The sequence below is a fragment of the Indicator indicator genome, chromosome 1, assembly GCF_027791375.1.
Source record: "Indicator indicator isolate 239-I01 chromosome 1, UM_Iind_1.1, whole genome shotgun sequence".
Lineage (NCBI taxonomy): Eukaryota > Metazoa > Chordata > Aves > Piciformes > Indicatoridae > Indicator > Indicator indicator.
The window spans coordinates 128483333-128503532 of NC_072010.1; the positions used below are offsets into that span (position 1 = coordinate 128483333).

General features: G+C 48.9%; 1 protein-coding gene across 4 annotated transcripts in view; it reads right to left on the minus strand.

The window, feature by feature from the left end:
- Nucleotides 1-20200, minus strand: part of CNKSR2 (connector enhancer of kinase suppressor of Ras 2) — a 236725-nt gene that overhangs the window by 179077 nt on the left and 37448 nt on the right. For all 4 annotated transcript variants that reach the window (XM_054399320.1, XM_054399319.1, XM_054399314.1 and 1 more), the window contains exons 2-3: nucleotides 18002-18165; nucleotides 709-911 (exon numbers count right to left, since the gene is read on the minus strand). In XM_054399320.1, the coding sequence (XP_054255295.1) occupies nucleotides 709-911; nucleotides 18002-18165 (367 nt within the window). The remainder of the gene's footprint in view (nucleotides 1-708; nucleotides 912-18001; nucleotides 18166-20200) is intronic.

Below are 20200 nucleotides of genomic sequence, written 5' to 3' on the forward strand. Positions count from 1 at the left end.
AGGATCCCCAAGCCCAACCATTAACGCTACTCTACAAGGCTCACCCCTAAACCACATCCCCAAGCACCACATCCAAACCACCTTCAAACACAGCCAGGCTTGGGGACTCCACCACCTCCCTGGGCAGCCTCTGCCAATCCCTGACCACTCTGGCAGGGAAAAAAATATCTCCTAATGTCCAGCCTAAACCTCCCCAGTCACAGCTTGAGGCCATTCCCTCTTGTTCTGTCACTAATTCCCTGTCAGAAGAGACCAGCAGCAGCCTCTCCACAACCTCCTTTCAGGTAGTTGTAGACAGCAATGAGGTCTGCCCTCAGCCTCCTCTTTTCCAAACTAACCATCCCCAGCTCCTTCAGTCTCTTTCCATCAGATTTCTTCTCCAGGCCCTTCCCAGCTTCCTTGCCCTCCTCTGCCCTGGCTCCAACACCTCCACATCTCTCTGGCATTGAGGTGCCCCAAACTGGACACAATACTCCAGGTGTGGCCTCCCCAGAGCTGAGTGCCAGGGGACAATCCCCTCCCTGCTCCTGCTGGACACAGCATTGCTGATCCCAGCCAGGATGCCTTTGGCTTTCTTGGCTACCCCGAACGAGTTCTGCTTCTATTTCAATGGATACATTCCAATTTTGGGAAGATTCTGGCTGCTTGTGCAACTCTTGTGCATGATCTGGTTAGCTATAACACATTTAAGAGATTTTTTTTTTTTACCTGTCCAACCAAGCCAGAAGACTTTTAGCTGCTCCAATCAGATCCACCACAGAGGTGAGAAAATCGTTGGGGAGCTTGCGGCTGGTCCTTCCGTCGTAGTGGCCGCTCCTCCGCCTCCCAGTGATGAAGTTCTGCAGGTTCTTGGCAGATGCATTCAGCTTGTGAGAAAGAGTTTTCAGATTCTCTGTTTCCAAACCATAGTTCTGCAGTGAAACAAACCAACCAAACAAACAAAAACAAAACAAAGCAAAGAAAATTAGATTTGCAGCTGAAAACCATGTTCTGGGAGGAGCAAAACTTCTCTCTGGATTCATAACTTCACCATTCCTAATAATTAAGGTAGAACAGCACCCACTCATTGGGGGGTGTTGTGTTTTGTTTTTTTTTTTTTTTTTTTGTGCTCCCAGTGTATGGCATGTTCTGTTTCTGAAGGGAATAAAAATAGAACAAAAGAGCAGCAAAAAATGATGAGCGATCTCCTGGCAGGTTTTTCAATGCAAGTGAGAAAAACATCTCAAAATGAAGAATAATTAAAAAAAAAACCCAAAAAAACCCCAACCAAAAACCCAACCTCAGTCTGGCAGATTGATTTTCAAAGCAGTGCATCACTCTCCTTAGTTCATGCTGTCCTCTCTGATGGTTAGGGAGCAGTCCCTTTTGTCCACACTAAGCTCATGTTTAGGCAGCAGGGCTTGCAGCAGGCAGAAGTATGCTGCAGGGACACAGTGTGACACCAAATTGGCTTTGGTTGGTTCCAGTGGGGGAAGCATGTGCATTATTTTTCATTCTTGTGAGAGAATACAGAATGGTCTCGGTTGGAAGGGACCTCCAAAGGTCATTTAGTCCAAGCCCTCTGCAGTCAGCAGGGACATCCTCAGCCAGATCAGGTTGCCCAGAGCCCTGTCGAGCCTGACCTTGAGCATCACCAGGCATGGGGCCCCAACCACCTTCCTGGGCAATCTGTTCCAGTGTTCCACCAGCCTCCTAGTAAAGAACTTGTTCCTAACATCCAATCTAAATCTGCTCTGCTCTAGTTTGAAGCCATTGCCCCTCATTCTCTCACTGCAGGCCTTTGCAAACAGTCTCTCTCCATCCTTCTTATAGCCCCCTTCAGGTACTGGAAGGCTGCTCCTAGGTTTCCCCTGGAGCCTCCTCTTTTCCAGGCTGAACAAACTCAGCCTCACTTTGCCCTGCTCTGGTAAGATCCCACCTGGAGCACTGCATCCAGCCCTGGAGTCCTCAACACAGGAAGGACATGGACCTGATGGAGTGGGTACAGAGGAGGGACATGAAAATGATCCAGGGGCTGGAGCAGCTCTCCTATGAGGACAGGCTGAGGGAGCTGAGGGTGTTCAGCCTGGAGAAGACCTCAGACCTTCGGGTAGACCTTAGAGCAGCCTGCCTGTACCTGAAGAAAGCATCCAAGAACGCTGCAAAGGCAATGTTTCCAAAAGCCTGCAGTGACAGAATGAGAGTCAATAGTTTGAAATGAGAGAAGAGCAAATTTAGATTGGGTGTTAGGAACAAGTTCTGCACCATGAAGCTGGTGGAACACTGCAACAGGTTGCCCAGGGAGGTAGTTGAGACCCCATCCCTGGAGATATTTAAGCTCAGTCTGGACAAGGCTCTGAGCAACCTGATCTAGTGGAGGATGTCCCAGCTGTGACTGCAGGGGGGTTGGACTGGATGAGCTTTGGAGGTCACTTCCAATCCAGACCATTCTATGATTCTATCATTCTATATTTCTTAACAGCACAAAAGCCATTCTCTGCCACCAATGTTCTGTTCCCAGGTAGATCAAGAGTATGTTTCAGCAGTGCCTTTTCCACCTGGTAAACATTCCATTGCAATTCTAATACAGGTAGGAGTCAGGTTATAAATAAAAAGTTACATGCTGCAAAGAATAAATTGGGATGGCAAAGTAAAGCATCCTTTATTCTGCAGCTAAATGGCTCATCACTAAAATCTTATTAAATCAGTCTAAATTAAAGTGATAAGCAACAGATAAAAATAAATTTGTTCCTCCTGCAGGTTTCTGTGATTGCTGCAGCTGAGAGAGCACAATGGAGATTGAGGAGGAGGTAGGAGTAAGATGGGGGGAAAAAAATTCTGTTTGTTCTTATTTCATCCTGGATCTTCATAGAAATCACAGAATCACAGAAACATTCAGGTTGGAACAGACCCTCAGGATCCCCAAGCCCAACCATGAACCCTACTCTACAAGGCTCACCCCTAGACCACATCCCCAAGCACCACATCCAAACCACCTTCAAACACAGCCAGGCTTGGGGACTCCACCACCTCCCTGGGCAGCACATTCCAATCCCTGACCACTCTTAATGGGAAAAAATGTTTCCTGATGTCCAGTCTAAACCTCCCCAGTCACAGCTTGAGGCCATTCCCTCTTGTTCTATCACTAATTCCCTGGCAGAAGAGACCAGCAGCAGCCTCTCCACAACCTCCTTTCAGGTAGTTGTAGACAGCAATGAGGTCTGCCCTCAGCCTCCTCTTTTCCAAACTAACCATCCCCAGCTCCTTCAGTCTCTCTCCATCAGATTTCTTCTCCAGGCCCTTCCCAGCTTCCTTGCCCTCCTCTGCACTGCCTCCAGCACCTCCACATCTCTCTGGCATTGAGGTGCCCAAAACTGGACACAATACTCCAGGTGTGGCCTCCCCAGAGCTGAGTGCCAGGGGACAATCCCCTCCCTGCTCCTGCTGGACACAGCATTGCTGATCCCAGCCAGGATGCCTTTGGCTTTCTTGGCCACCTGGGCACACTGCTGCCTCCTCTGCAGCTGCTTGGCCATGAGCACCCCCAGGTCCCTTTCTGCCAGCAGCTTTCCAGCCACGCTTCCCCAGTCTTGAGCATCTAAGATTATTTTGGCAAAATCAATGTGGGGAAGACCCAGATGAAAGCTGTTGTGGGTGAGAAACAGCTCACACAAAATGCCTTACAGATCAGCCAAGCCAAAACCCCACCACAAACAAGACAGCCTCACGATGCCCACCCTCGGTGGTGCCCAACTCCTCTGGGCACAGAGGGCAACAACCATGAACTGCAGGCTGCCCACAGGGCTCCTCATCTGGAACTCCTCACATCAGGAGGCTCTTCCTATAAAGATGGATCACAGGGTCACAGGATGTTAGGGGTTGGAAGGGACCTCTGGAGATCATCCAGTCCAACCCCCCTGCCAGAGCAGGACCTGAGAATCCAGCACAGGTCACACAGGAACACATCCAGACAGGGCTGGAAAGGCTCCAGAGAAGGAGACTCCACAATCTCTCTGGGCAGCCTGTTCCAGGGCTCTGGGACCCTCACACTGAAGAAGCTGAGGTGGAACCTCCTGTGCTGCAGTTTCCATCCATTCCTTGTCCTATCCCAGGGTGCAACTGAGCAGAGCCTGTCCCCTCCCTCTTGACCCCCAGCCCTCAGATATTTATAGACATTGATCAGATCCCCTCTCAGTCTTCTCCTCTCCAGACTTAACAGCCCCAGTGCTCTCAGCCTCTCCTCACCAGGCAGTCTCCAGGCCCTTCAGCATCCTCACCTTCAAACCACATGAGGTAAACTAAGTCAGGGGTGGGCACAGGCAAGGAGCCAGCTAGGTCTGGGCACTCACTCACTTCCCCAGGCAGGGCTTGTGGCTGGATCCCAACAGTCCTCATCAACAACCCCAAATCATTTCTCCTCCCTCTTTCTCCATGCTTGCATCTCATCTGCATAGAGGCAGGTGCTGGGTACCAGCCCATGCTGGTGTGCCATGGTAACCACAATGGGAACTCTGAAAGGCAACCTACAGGCCTCCAGTCCCACCAGGGAGGACAGCAGCAGCAAAATGTGCATCGTTGTACACTGTGGATCACAGCAAAATGATGCTCCAATACTTCTTCCAAGCCAGGAAAACAGGTTGCTTTTCTGGAACTGCTTCTCTAGCAAATCAGCTCCTGCAAAAGCTTAGCAGCCTCTGCTTAACACTTCAAGTGACAGCCACCTACAGAAGCACTCTTTATCAGATGTCTTTTTTCACAGAATCACAGAATGTTAGGGGCTGGAAGGGACTCTGAATGAGCAGAACACTCTAAGCAGTGAATGATTTGGGATTTTTTTTCCTCAGGCCTGTTCTTGATGCTTTCAAATAGCACCTGCTTGAACAAGGGGCTTGCTTTTTGTCTTGACTGCTCTGAGAGCCTTTCAGGAAGCCTTACTGTTGTTTTTTTTTTTTTTGTTTTGTTTTTTTTTTTTTTGTCCTGGCTTTTCTCTCTCTTCCTCCTCCTCCTCTCTTTTTACAATCCTTTCTTCAGGGACCCCATGCATCAGTATCAACCAAGAGGGGACTTACATTGGAAACAGGGTTGGGCTTGATGATATCCAGAGGTCCCTTCCAACCCCTAACATCCTGTGATCATCCAGTCCAACCCCCCTGCCAGAGCAGGTCACACAGGAACACATACAGGGGGATTTGGAATGGCTCCAGAGAAGGAGACTCCACAACCTCTCTGGGCAGCCTCTTCCAGGGCTCTGGCAGCCTCACAAGAAAAAAGTTATTCCTCCTGTTCTCATGGCACCTTTTTTGCTCCAGCTGGCACCCAGTGCCCCTTGTGCTGTCCTTGGCCAGCCCTGAGCAGAGCCTGGCTCTGTCCTCCCCACACTGCCCTGCACATCTTTCTCCCCTGCACTGAGGGCAGCCCTCAGGCTCCTCTGCTCCAAGCTCCAAGCCCCAGCTGCCTCAGCCTGGCCTCACAGGAGATGTTCCACTGCCTTCAGCATCTTTGTGGCTCTGTACTGGACTCTCTCAAGCAGTTCCTTGAGGTCCTTCTTGAACTGAGAGGCCCAGAACTGGACACAACATTCCAGCTGCAGCCATAGCATGGACAATGTTAGCCTCACAGATATTCATCAAATGTTCTTTACTGTCAAAAAAAGCTGAGGGTTAAATGTAACACCTAAACTACACATAAAATTCAGTCTTACATGAGGAATGACACTGATTTCAGTAAAGCCTCCACCTGTAATATGAGACTGATAAAGCCAGGCATGGAAAAAAGAGAGAGAAATTTCAGGCAGAAGTTCTGCATGGGACAGCAATGAATGTGCCCTGGTGGCCAAGAGAGCCAATGGGATCCTGGGGTGCAGCAAGAAAAGTGTGGCCAGCAGGGCTAGGGAGGATCTTCTACCTCTCTGCTCTGCCCTGCTGAGACCACCCCTGCAATCCTGTGTCCAGTTTGGGGCTCCCCAGTTCAAGAGAGACAGAGACCTGCTGGAGAGAGTCCAACAGAGAGCCAGGAGGATGCTGAGGGGACTTGAGCATCTCCCCTGGGAAGAGAGACTGAGAGCCCTGGGGCTGTTTAGTGTGGAGAAGAGAAGGCTGAGAGGGGATCTGATCAATGTCTATCAATAGCTGAGGGGTGGGGGTCAAGTGGAGGGGGCCAGGCTCTTTTGGGTGGTGCACAGTGATAAGCCAAGGAACAATGGGTTCAAATTTGAACATAGAAAGTTTCAGCTCAACATGAGGAGAAACTTCTTTCCAGTGAGGGTGCCAGAGCCCTGGAACAGGCTGCCCAGAGAGGTTGTGGAGTCTCCTTCTCTGGAGACTTTCCAAACTCACCTGGCTGCATTCCTGTGCAGCCTGCCCTGGGTGCTCCTGCTCTGGCAGGGGGTTGGACCTGATGATCTCTGGAGGGCCCTTCCAACCTCTGATATTCTGTGATACTGTGATATTTTGGGGCACCTGTGGGCAGCCTTAGAAGGATCCTAAAAGCACAGCCAAGCTAAGGAAATCCTCACTTCATTTATCACTAATACCTCTGGCCCACGTTAAACATGGACAAAGAGTTGCAACTTCTAATACTGTAAAAAAGCTTGCTCAAATAAAAAAAAACCCCAAGCTTAAGCCCACTTTAAATGTGTTGCTCTACTTTTAACAGGGTGATTTTTCTTAGGAACACACTGCATTTATTTCCAAGCACTGTAAGAAGATAATTGCAGGCAAAGGAGACAAGGCTTTGTTTTTACCTACCCTGCATTTAACCAGCACTAACCCAAGTTATGCATTCATTAGCCAAAAATCACAGCATCACAGAATTTAGGGGCTGGAAGGTACCTCCAAAGCTCATCCAGTCCAACCCCCCTGCCAGAGCAGGAGCACCTACAGAATATCACACAGGAACACATCCAGCTGGGTTTGGAATATCTCCAGAGAAGGAGACTCCACAAGCCCCCTGGGCAGCCTCTTCCAGTGTTTCATCACCTTCACAGGGGAAAAAGAATTTCCTCCTGTTTCCATGGAAATTCCTATGCCTCAGCTTCCACCCTTGCCCCTTGTGCTGTCATTGGGCATCACCCAGCAGAGCCTGGCTCCATCCTCTTGGCACTCACCCTGCACACATCTTCATCAACAGCAATGAGGTCACCCTCAGGCTCCTCTTCAAGCTACAGAGCCCTCAGCTCCCTCAGGCTCTCCTCTTAAGGAAGATGTTCCACTCCCTTCAGCATTTATAAGCTCACAGTCACTGAAAGAACCACAAAGCAACCTCTGCATGCCTGGAGAGAACACAAGTAGTGATCCAAGTCCATTCATCTGCTTGCTCAACAAGAGGCCACAGAGCAAGAGCCTCTTCAGAGACACCCCACCTCAACTCAAACAGCTCTGATGGAGTCTCTTCTGGCAATCACCAAACCAGAATTTGATGAAGCTAAGCTACACAGAGTATTAGCTTGTCAGCAGGAGTTCAAACTACAGGGTGGTGGGAGCTTTTAATAGATATTTTACCTGCTAATTACTTCTCTGTGGCTTCACATGACAGTGGGAGTGATGAATTGTAGCTCTTTCCCTCACATGCTGACAAGCAGCAGCTCTAATTTAGCACTGAGGAGTTTTTGCCTTTATTCTTTTGGTTAAGAGAAGCAATCTAGGTGCTCTGCCAGCCCATCCTTCCACCAGCACAACTGAACTTTGGAAGAGTAGTGGCATTTTCTTGGACCAGCCTCACCAATGCTCTGCTCTGGGACCAGCCTCACCAATGCTCTGCTCTGGGACCAGCCTCACCAATGCTCTGCTCTGGGACCAGCCTCACCAATGCTCTGCTCTGGGACCAGCCTCACCAATGCTCTCCTCTCCTCTGGGATCAGCCTCACCAATGCTCTCCTCTGGGACCAGCCTCACCAATGCTCTCCTCTGGGACCAGCCTCACCAATGCTCTCCTCTGGGACCAGCCTCACCAATGCTCTCCTCTCCTCTGGGACCAGCCTCACCAATGCTCTCCTCTCCTCTGGGACCAGCCTCACCAATGCTCTCCTCTCCTCTGGGACCAGCCTCACCAATGCTCTCCTCTCCTCTGGGACCAGCCTCACCAATGCTCTGCTCTGCTCTGGGACCAGCCTCACCAATGCTCTGCTCTGGGACCAGCCTCACCAATGCTCTCCTCTCCTCTGGGACCAGCCTCACCAATGCTCTCCTCTGGGACCAGCCTCACCAATGCTCTCCTCTGGGACCAGCCTCACCAATGCTCTCCTCTCCTCTGGGACCAGCCTCACCAATGCTCTCCTCTGGGACCAGCCTCACCAATGCTCTCCTCTCCTCTGGGACCAGCCTCACCAATGCTCTCCTCTCCTCTGGGACCAGCCTCACCAATGCTCTCCTCTCCTCTGGGACCAGCCTCACCAATGCTCTCCTCTGATACCAGCCTCACCAATGCTCTCCTCTGGGACCAGCCTCACCAATGCTCTCCTCTGGGACCAGCCTCACCAATGCTCTCCTCTGGGACCAGCCTCACCAGTGCTCTTTTCTTGGACCTCCCTGGGTAGCCCATGCAATGGCCAATCTCTCTTTTTGTGAAGAAACCATTGCCCCTTATCCTACCACTGCAGGCCTTTGCAAACAGTCCCTCTGCATCCTTCTTGCAGCCCCCTTCAGGTACTGGCAGGCTGCTCTTAGGTCTCCCTGGAGCCTTCTCTTTTCCAGGCTAAACACCTCCAGCTCCCTCAGCCTGCTGGCATAGCACAGGGTTTACTGCAGCTCTGTGTAAATGATGTACTAACAGCAACAACAAACCTTTTCCATGTGATCTATATGAGCTAGCAGAGTCCCTTTAACTGCTTAGCTTTATTGATTTGCTGATGGACTTCAGATTTCCTCCTGTGCAGTTTCTGTTAGCTCATGTTGGAGACAAGAAGGCAGAGGATGTATAAGCAGACCTTTAACTTGCAAATGGCAATAACAAAAAGAGTAAGAAATTTTGCTGCTATGAGCACACACAACATGAGCAATAAATCCCAACTCCAGCACGCAAAAAAATCTCCATTCTCCATTGCTGTCTACAACTACCGGAAAGGAGGTTGTGGAGAGGCTGCTGCTGGTGATAGAACAAGAGGGAATGGCCTCAAGCTGCAGCAGGGGAGGTTTAGACTGGACATTAGGAAGAATTGTTTCCCAGCAAGAGTGGTCAGGGATTGGAATGTGCTGCCCAGGGAGGTGATGGAGTCCCCAAGCCTGGCTGTGTTTGAAGGTGGTTTGGATGTGGTGCTTGGGGATGTGGTTTAGGGGTGAGCCTTGCAGAGTAGGGTTAATAGTTGGGCTTGGGGATCCTGAGGGTCCCTTCCAACCTGAATGTTTCTGTCAATCTATGAAATGAAGCCTTCCTCATTCAGCACTCTGGTGACTAAGTCTAATGTTCACTGCTGCTGACAAACCTAGGGTTAAGTTCTGACTAGAGACAAGGGCAAAGGAGAAGATTTCTGTGTGAGGAGTGGCATGAAGATGAAATTAAGATACAAGGCATAATCCTGAGGAGGGATGGAAGCACTCCTGGGTAAAGTAGGGCTATTTTTTGACATTCATTTGCATAGAAATGTTTTGCTCTAGTCCTAAATGCTAAGTAATTTCATGCTGTTAGTGCACACCAATGTTTTCTCTGCCAAATAATAACTCCATTTCATCTGCTGCAATATTCTAGCTTGACAGATGCAAATACACACTCCAGAAGAAATTCCTGGGCAGCCACAGCAGATGTAAAGTAAAAAACTGTTTTGGTTGGGTTTTAAGCAAACTCTGTTCTATGATCATGGGTCTGGAGCACCTCTCCTATGAGAACAGGCTGAGGGAGCTAGGGGTGTTCAGTCTGGAGAAGAGAAGGCTCCAGGGAGACCTAAGAGCAGCCTGCCAGGACCTGAAGGGGGATACAAGAAGGATGGAGAGAGACTGTTTGAAAAGGGCTGCAGTGATAGGATGAGGGCAATGGTTTGAAATGAGAGGAGATTTAGATTGGATGTGAGGAACAAGTTCTGCACCATGAGGGTGGTGGAACACTGCAACAGGTTGCCCAAGGAGGTATTTGTGGCCCCATCCCTGGAGATGTTCAAGGTGAGACTGGACAAGGCTCTGAGCAACCTGATCTAGCGGAGGATGTCCCTGCTGACTGCAGGGGGATTGGACTGGATGACCTCTGGAAGTCTCTTCCAACCCAAATCATTCTGTGATTCTGTGACTTGTATCTCCTAAAACACTTAACTGTGCTGCAGAAAAGAAAGAAATGTTTGTAATTCATTGCCCCTTGTCCTGTCCCTGCAGGCCTTTGCAAACAATCTCTCTCCATCCTTCTTGTAGCCCCCTTCAGGGACTGGCAGGCTGCTCTTAGGTCTCCCCAGAGCCTTCTCTTCTCCAGGCTGTTCCCCAGCTCCCTCAGCCTGTCCTTGTAGCAGAGGTGTTCCAACCCCCTGATATTTTGGTGGCCCTCATCTGGACCTGCTCCATTGGGTCCATGTCCTTCCTGGGATGCCCTCCAAACCTGGAGACTGCAGCAGTGACCTGATAGAATTACCTAAGTGATCTGTCCTTCAGTATGCCTTGCTCTCTTCACAAGCATCACTTCCATCTTTCCTAAAAGCTATTTTCTGTTGTCATTGTTCATCCCTATCCAATTCTTAAAGCAACCATCCAAGAAACAAAGCTCATCAGATTTTGTGTAGATGAAGGTCTGCTACACTGTTATTCAGTGATGAAACATAAAGAAGTTGTAGCTAAGCTTCACCACCTGAAAAGGGTCAGGTTGAGGCTAGATCTGGGAGGTAATTTTTAATAACTGATGAACAAAGGTATGCTTTATTATCTGGGAGTAACCTGGAAAGACACAGAGCATGGGAGCTAACTCAGTACAGTTTCTCCTCTGCCCCTAGAGCTGGAAATTTACCATTTTCCAATAGGATCCTGGGGTGCATTCAGAGGAGTGAGTCCAGCAGATCCAGGGAGGTTCTCCTCCCCCTCTACTCTGCCCTGGTTAAGACCTCACCTGAAATACTGCATCCAGTTCTGGGCTCCCCAGTTCAAGAGGGACAGGGATCTGCTGGAGAAGGACCAGCAGAGGGCTACAAGGATGCTGAAGGGACTGGAGCCCTGCCTGGTGAGGAGAGGCTGAGAGCCCTGAGGCTTTTTAGTCAGGAAAAGAGAAGACTGAGAGGGGATTTAATAAATGTTTCTAAATATCTGAGGGCTGGGGGTCAGGAGGGAGGGGCCAGGCTCTGCTCACTTGTGCCCTGTGATAGGACAAGTGGCAATGGATGGAAGCTGCAGCACAGCTTCAACATGAGGAGGAACTTCTTCAGTGTGAGGGTCCCAGAGCCCTGGAACAGGCTGCCCAGAGAGGTTGTGGAGTCTCCTTCTCTGGAGCCTTTCCAGCCCTGTCTGGATGTGTTCCTGTGTGACCTGTGATGGATTCTATGGTCCTGCTCTGGCAGGGGAGTTGGACTTGATGATCATTTTGGTTCCCTTCCAACCTGTGACATCCTGTGAGCCTGTGAACCCTTTTTAAGAGGCCAATAATTTTCTGTGATTTTTGTATGCATGCAGCCATGAAGCAGAAATGCACCTGTTGGTGCCACCTCAGTTTCATGTGCCCCTCTGAACAGAAGGGAATGACAAGAGATGTGGACACAGACCAACTCTGCAGGCATCTCTGTGTCATGGAGGCGTCTCAAGGACTGATGGAAAACCAGGCAACAAACTCTTCACAGCTACCACCACAGACTTCACCCCCTCCTGCTTTTAAGCACAGAGAACATTTATCTTGCCCTTTCTGACATGGACTTCAGCAGAGACAAGAGTGCACTGAGGCAAGATAATCTATTGAATGTGCTGCCACTTCCACAGACTGAAGGAGAGAGAGAAGAGACAAACCACATTAGTTATGTTGCCCACTCTCTCCTGAAGCACTTTCAGCTCCAGTGACAGTTTGCAGTCTGTACACCTCCAGGTGTGACCTCTAACAGCAATAGCAACTGGGCAAAAGCATTATTTTCTCTCCCTCAAAGCACCACAGGAAAAGAAAACCTGCAAATCTAACCCCTAGGATTCTTGCAGTCCAGCAGGGCTAGGGAGGTTCTGCTCCCCCCTCTGCTCTGCCCTGCTGAGACCATACCTGGAATCCTGTGTCCAGTTTGGGGCTCCCCAGTTCAAGAGAGACAGAGACCTGCTGGAGAGAGTCCAAGGGAGAGCCACAAGGATGATTAAGAGACTTGAGCATCTCCCCTGGGAAGAGAGACTGAGAGCCCTGGGGCTGTTTAGTGTGGAGAAGAGAAGGCTGAGAGGGATCTGATCAATGTGGAGGGGGGCAGGCTCTTTTGGGTGGTGCACAGGAATAACACAAGGAATAGCAGGTACAAGCTTGAACATAGAAGATTTCAGCTCAACATGAGGAGAAACTTCTTTCCAGTGAGGGTGCCAGAGCCCTGGAACAGGCTGCCCAGAGAGGTTGTGGAGTCTCCTTCTCTGGAGCCTTTCCAAACCCACCTGGATGCATTCCTGTGCAGACTCCCCTGGGTGCTCCTGCTCTGGCAGGGGGGTTGGACCTGATGATCTCTGGAGGTCCCTTCCAACCTCTGATGTGCTGTGATCCTGTGCTCAAGAGCAGTGTATGGCAGACTGGCAGCTAAGAGAGGCTCTACCAAGATGGACAGCACAGACCCACCCTTTGTTCATTCTTCAGCTAACAACCACTGGAGGATCCATTCCTAGCAAGTGCTTATGACAAGAGGGGAATACTGTAAGAGATCATAGCCACCCACCCCCCGTCTGTCAAAAAAAAAAAAAATCAATAAAGAACATCCTTTAAACAGTGCTATTGATCATAACTGCTTCTCAACCATTAGGCTGACAAGCAGTTGATCATTTAGCACTTCTCAAAAACCTTGACCTGGCTTGAAGGAGGTCCCATGCTCTCTCCATGCCAGCCAAATCCACTTGTTCATCCTCTCCGCTTTCCTCCAGGAAGAAACTGTGACCCTGTGAAGTACAGGCATGCAACACAAGCAGCTGCTTTGCCATTTGCCACGTGCACAGCTGACAGGGCAGAGCCTCACCACCCTCGTACTGAAAAACTTCTTCCTCAGCTCCAGTCTAACCCTGTTCGCTCTCAGCTTCAAACCATTCCCCCTTGGCTTCTTGCTAGACACCCTTAAGAAAACTCCCTCTGCAGCCTTCCTGTAGGATCCCTTCAGGTACTAGAAGGCAGCTCTAGGGTCCTCCTGGAGTCTTCTGTTCCCCAGACTGAACACCCCCAGCTCCCTCAGCCTATCCTCACAGCAGAGCTGCTCCAGCCCTTGGATCATCTTTGTGACACTCTTCAGGACTTGCTCCAACAACTCTGTGTCCTTCTTATGATGGGGACACTAGAACTGGACACAGTAGCGGAGGTGAGGTCTCACCAGAGCAGGGTAAAGGGGCAGAATCCCCTTCTCTTGCCCCTCTTGATGCAGCCCAGGACATGATTTAACTCCTGAGTCTCTTGAGCACACTGCTGGCTCATGGTGAGCTTCTCATCAATCAATACCCCCCAGTCTCTTTCCTCAGAGCTACTCTCAACCCAGCCTGCACCCAGCCTGGATTTGTGCCTGGGACTGGTCCAACCCAGGTGCAGAATCAGACTGGGCAAGCACTAAGCAGGACAGAAACTTACTGCTGCAATAAAAGAACTCTGTAAGTATAGGACCAGTACAGCCAAAAGGATTGTCTCTGAATTACGTTTCCTAAGAGGTTTATATGATTGGTGAATAATAAATTCCAATGAAGTCCAGCAAAATCAATATAACAATCACACTTTGTATCCCTGAGGAGTCAACTGGGAGACTGCAGCAGAGCCCAGCTTTAATTAGGATCAGAGAAGCATAGAATCAGTCAGGGTTGGAAGGGACCACAAGGATCATTCAGTTCCAACTCCCCTGCCATGGCCAGGGACACCTCACACTAGAGCAGGCTGGCCAGAGCCTCATCCAGCCTGGCCTTAAACACCTCCAGGGATGGAGCCGCAACCACCTCCCTGGACAACCCATTCCAGGCTCTCACCACTCTCATGGGGAAGAACTTCTTCCTCTTGTCCAGCCTGAATCTCCCCACTTCCAGCTTTGTTCACTCCCCCTAGTCCTGTCCCTACCTGATAGCCTAACAAGTCCCTCCCCAGCTTTCTTGTAGCCCTCTTCAGATCCTGGAAGGCCACAAGAAGGTCACCTCGGAGCCTTCTCTTCTCCAGACTGAACAACCCCAACTCTCTCAGTCTGTCCTCATAGGAGAGGTGCTCCAGCCCTCTGCTCATCCTGGTGGCCCTTCTCTGGGCACCTTCCAGCATGTCCATATCCCTCTTGTAATAGAGGCTCCAGAACTGGATGCAGTACTCCAGGTGTGGTCTCACCAGAGCTGAGCAGAGGGGGAGAATCACCTCCCTGGCCCTGCTGGCCACACTTCTCCTGATGCAGCCCAGGCTCTGGTTGGCTTTCTGGGCTGCAAGTGCACATTGACAGCTCCTGTTGAGCTTCTCATCCACCAGCACCCCCAAGTCCCTCTCCTCAGGGCTGCTCTCCAGCCACTCACTGCCCAGCCTGGATTTGTGCTTGGGATTGCCTCGACCCAGCTGCAGGACCCTGCACTTGGTCTTGTTGAACCTCCTGAGGTTGTCATGGGCACACCTCTGTAGCCTGCCCAGGCCCCTCTGAATGGATCCCTTCCCTCCAGCCTGTCTGCTGCACCACACAGCTTGGTGCCACCAGTGAGCTTGCTGAGGGTGCACTCAATGCCACTGTCCATGGCACCAACACAGATGTTGAACAAGAGTGGAATTAGAAGCTGTGAGCTGAACTCATGGGACTGTGTTTCAATGATTATGTTTTAATAGGATCATAGAATTGTCAGGGTTGGAAGGGAAATCAAGGATCATCCAGTTCCAACCACCCCTGCCATGGGCTGGGACACCTCACACAGGATCAGGTTGCTCAGAACCACATCCAGCCTGGCCTTCAAAACCTCCAGGGTTGGGGCTTCTACCACCTCCTTGAGCAACCTGTGCCAGTGTCTCACCACCCTTTTTTTTTAAGAGGAACTCAGAAAAGCAGACAAGAGTGGATGTGCAAGAAGGACCAGGATGGCAGAAGCTTGCTACAGGAATTAAGGATACAGGGTTAGCCTTTCCTACAAATTATTTTATATTCAGCTTAGTTCCACAAACTTTTTGCCTAAGATAAAGGGAGCTACAAAGACAAGTTGCATTTGCTTGCCCAAAGATAGCATCTGCAATTACAGCCTCAAGAACAAAAGAAACACCAGGTAATAAAGAGGGGGAGGGCTTCTGAGAAAATAAGCTTCTTTTTGAAGGAGCCACAACCTGCCTCCCTGCGTTTCTGGGAAAAATGGTTATCAGTTGTCACCCTAAACTCTGATTTTTGTCTCATTTCATTAAGGTGTTTTACTTGCCTGCTTCTTTTTGCACTGTTTGATAAGAAAAGCATTTGGAGAATAATTCTCCTTACGTTCTCTTCTAAAACAGTAGCTTGGCTGGTTGGGTTTTTGTGTGCTTTCTTTGTTTTCTTTTTGATTGCTTTTTTTTTTTGGGGGGGGTTGATTTGTTTGTTTTTTGTTTGGCTGGGTTTTTTTGTTGCATCCTTTCCATCATTTCCAAAAGTCCCTCCCCTACAAGAAAGCTGGGGAGGGACTTTTTAGGATATCAGGTAGGGACAGGACTGGGGGGAATGGAACAAAGCTGGAAGTGGGGAGATTCAGACTGAAAGTGAGGAAGAAGTTCTTCCCCATGAGAGTGGTGAGAGCCTGGAATGGGTTGTCCAGGGAGGTGGTTGAGGCCCCATCCCTGGAGGTGTTTAAGGCCAGGCTGGATGAGGCTCTGGCCAGCCTGATCTAGTGTGAGGTGTCCCTGGCCATGGCAGGGGGGTTGGAACTGAATGATCCTTGTGGTCCCTTTCAACCCTGACTGAGTCTATGATTCTGTGATTTTAAAAACAAATAAACAACTTAAAATTGTTATAGAATGGCTCAGGTTGGAAGGGACCTCAGAGCTCATCTCCTCCACCCTCCCTGCCATGGGCAAGGACACCTCTCAGCTAGACTCGAATTGCAAGCTCCATTTAGTCGCTCTCCTCAAAATACACTAACTGGCAAAAGAAATTTGGTGCTAGGATGTTCCCTTGATGTGTTAGCCCCATGCTTTTCTTTGTCTCTGTGCGGCTTGTAAAGCAGCTTTTTTCCACCTGCTTAGACATGGCTGTAACTGGTGACAGGAAAGAGCTAGGCCAGAATTGCAAGCTCCATTTAGTCTCTCTCCTCAAAATACACTAATTGGCAAAAGAAATTTGGTGCTAGGATGTTCCCTTGATGTGTTAGCCCCCATGCTTTTCTTTGTCTCTGTGCGGCTTGTAAAGCAGCTTTTTTCCACCTGCTTAGACATGGCTGTAATGGTGACAGGAAAGAGCTAGGCCAGAATTGCAAGCTCCATTTAGTCTCTCTCCTCAAAATACACTAACTGGCAAAAGAAATTTGGTGCTAGGATGTTCCCTTGATGTGTTAGCCCCCATGCTTTTCTTTGTCTCTGTGCGGCTTGTAAAGCAGCTTTTTTCCACCTGCTTAGACATGGCTGTAACTGGTGACAGGAAAGAGCTAGGCCAGAATTGCAAGCTCCATTTAGTCTCTCTCCTCAAAATACACTAATTGGCAAAAGAAATTTGGTGCTAGGATGTTCCCTTGATGTGTTAGCCCCGTGCTTTTCTTTGTCTCTGTGCGGCTTGTAAAGCAGCTTTTTTCCACCTGCTTAGACAAATCTGTAACTGGTGACAGGAAAGAGCTAGGCCAGAATTGCAAGCTCCATTTAGTCTCTCTCCTCAAAATACACTAATTGGCAAAAGAAATTTGGTGCTAGGATGTTCCCTTGATGTGTTAGCCCCATGCTTTTCTTTGTCTCTGTGCGGCTTGTAAAGCAGCTTTTTTCCACCTGCTTAGACATGGCTGTAACTGGTGACAGGAAAGAGCTAGGCCAGAATTGCAAGCTCCATTTAGTCTCTCTCCTCAAAATACACTAATTGGCAAAAGAAATTTGGTGCTAGGATGTTCCCTTGATGTGTTAGCCCCCATGCTTTTCTTTGTCTCTGTGCGGCTTGTAAAGCAGCTTTTTTCCACCTGCTTAGACATGGCTGTAACTGGTGACAGGAAAGAGCTAGGCCAGAATTGCAAGCTCCATTTAGTCTCTCTCCTCAAAATACACTAATTGGCAAAAGAAATTTGGTGCTAGGATGTTCCCTTGATGTGTTAGCCCCATGCTTTTCTTTGTCTCTGTGCGGCTTGTAAAGCAGCTTTTTTCCACCTGCTTAGACATGGCTGTAACTGGTGACAGGAAAGAGCTAGGCCAGAATTGCAAGCTCCATTTAGTCTCTCTCCTCAAAATACACTAACTGGCAAAAGAAATTTGGTGCTAGGATGTTCCCTTGATGTGTTAGCCCCCATGCTTTTCTTTGTCTCTGTGCGGCTTGTAAAGCAGATTTTTTCCACCTGCTTAGAATGGCTGTAACTGGTGACAGGAAAGAGCTAGGCCAGAATTGAGCTGCTCAAGGCCTCATCCAACCTGGCCTTGAACACCCCCAGGCAGGAGGAACCCACAGCCTCCCTGGGCAGGCTGTTCCATTCTCACCACCCTCATGCTGAAGAACTTCTTCCTCAGCTCCAGTCTAACCCTGCTCTCCCTCAGCTTCAAACCATTCCTCCTTGTCCTGTCTCTAGACAGTCTCATAAAAAGTCCCTCTGCAGCCTTCCAGTAGGATCCCTTCAAGATATTGGAAGGCAGCTCTGAGCTACCCCCAGTCTTCTCTTCTCTAGGCTGAACACCCCCAGCTCCCTCAGCCTCTCCTCACAGCAGAGGTGTTGCACTGAGACACTTTGCAATGTTATTAGATCAAGCACTCTAAAGAAGCTTTGAACACACAAACAACTGTTCACTCCCTCTCCTCCCCACCCTAGTTTCACCCCCAGGAGATTACCAGTGCACAGAGCAAGTCCACTGCTTCCAGGATAAGCTCCTGATGGCCAATTCGTGTCACTCCAAGATCTTCCAGCTCTTGATGTGTGATACGTAGGAGCTGATCTCCACTGATCTTCTCTCTCTCAAAGTTCTTTATGTATTGCTGCAGGCAATCATCAAGACCTGCAGAAACAGGACAGAAGAAGAAGTCAGCAACATTATTGTCCTGCCACAGGAAGCAAAAATAAAATTAAATTTAAAAAGAAAAATGAGCTGGAACCAAAACTCAACCAAGAGAGAATAGTTGCCCTACCTTTAAAAGAATTATTTCAACACTACAAAAAAAAAAAATGTTAAACAAATGTCACTCTTTGGAGATCTATGATGGCTTTTCCACCTGGGGATAATTTGGTGCTGTCTGCAGACTCCCACAGGCTCCCCAGAGAGGCTGTGGAGTCTCCTTTCTCTGGAGCCTTTCCAGCCCTGTCTGGATGTGTTCCTGTGTGACCTGTGCTGGATTCTCTGCTCCTGCTCTGGCAGGAGGGTTGCACTTAAAGATCTCCAGAGGTCCCTTCCAACCCCTAACATCCTGGGAACTCCCTGAGGGTGCACTCAAAGTCTAAACCAACAAAGAACACGCACATTCAGTGTGGTGTCCAACGGGAAGATCTTCATTCCTCCCTCTCAGAAACCATTCCTTCACAGCATGTCAAAGAGCATTAAGTCCTGCATGCTCCCAAAGCATTTCAGTGGGAGTCCTCCATTTACCCAACTGCTGCCATCTCTCTCACATGCTTATCATTACCATCAAACTGAAAAAACAGCAATAACAAACAGGTATTCTTCTCTGTCAGGCATCTGAAAGTAAGGCCATTTAACCAAAGGCTTCAAACTAGAGAAGGGCAGATTTAGACTGGATGTGAGGAACAAGTTCTGCACGAGGAGGCTGCTGGAACACTGCAACAGGCTGCCCAGGGAGGTGGTTGAGGTCCCATCCTTGGAGATATTCAAGGTAACAGGGCTCTGGGCAACCTGATCTAGTTGGGGATGACCCTGCTGACTGCAGGGAGGTCAGACTGGATGACCTTTGGAGGTCCCTTCCATCCAGGACCATTCTATAATTCCATCAGTGATTCTGTGAATTATCTGATGTCATCTTTCTTGATTTCTTCACACTTCTCCATATTTTCATAGATTCATAGGATTGTCAGGGTTGGAAGGGACCTCAAGGATCAGCCAGTTCCAACCCCCCTGCCATGGACAGGGACATCTCACACTGGAGCAGGTTGCTCAGAGCCACATCCAGCCTGGCTGCAAAACCCTCCAGGGATGAGGCTTCCACCACCTCCCTGGGCAACCTGTGCCAGTGTCCCACCACCTTTAGCTCAGTTTTCCCATCTGATATATTAATTGCATGAACTGTTTGACCACCACAGTCCCATGCACAATGGCATTTATTGGTTTTGAAATAGAATCTTGATTATACATAAAAACATTTCCTCTAAAAATATGTATTAGAAATAGGCCCTAGATGAACATATGCTAGATCCCTAAAAAAAAAAAAAAAAAAAAAAAGGCGGCAGTAAGTCCCTTCTGATATTCCTCAACTTAAATCCCACACTGCTTACACAGGCTGCTGAATGAGAACAGCAGCATTCAAATATTCAACCTCATTAGGCAGAAAACAAAAGAAAATAAAAATAAATAAAATGAAATAAATGGAAAGGAAAGGAAAGGAAAGGAAAGGAAAGGAAAGGAAAGGAAAGGAAAGGAAAGGAAAGGAAAGGAAAGGAAAGGAAAGGAAAGGAAAGGAAAGGAAGGAAAGGAAAGGAAAGGAAAGGAAAGGAAAGGAAAGGAAAGGAAAGGAAGGAAAAGGAAAGGAAAGGAAAGGAAAGGAAAGGAAAGGAAAGGAAAGGAAAAGGAAAGGAAAGGAAAGGAAGGAAAGGAAAGGAAAGGAAAGGAAAGGAAGGAAAGGAAAGGAAAGGAAAGGAAGGAAAAGGAAAGGAAAGGAAAGGAAAGGAAGGAAAGGAAAGGAAAGGAAAAGGAAAGGAAAGGAAGGAAAGGAAAGGAAAGGAAAGGAAAGGAAAGGAAAGGAAAGGAAAGGAAAGGAAAGGAAGGAAAGGAAAGGAAAGGAAAGGAAAGGAAAGGAAAAGGAAAGGAAAGGAAAAGGAAAGGAAGGAAGGAAAAGGAAAGGAAAGGAAAGGAAAGGAAGGAAAAG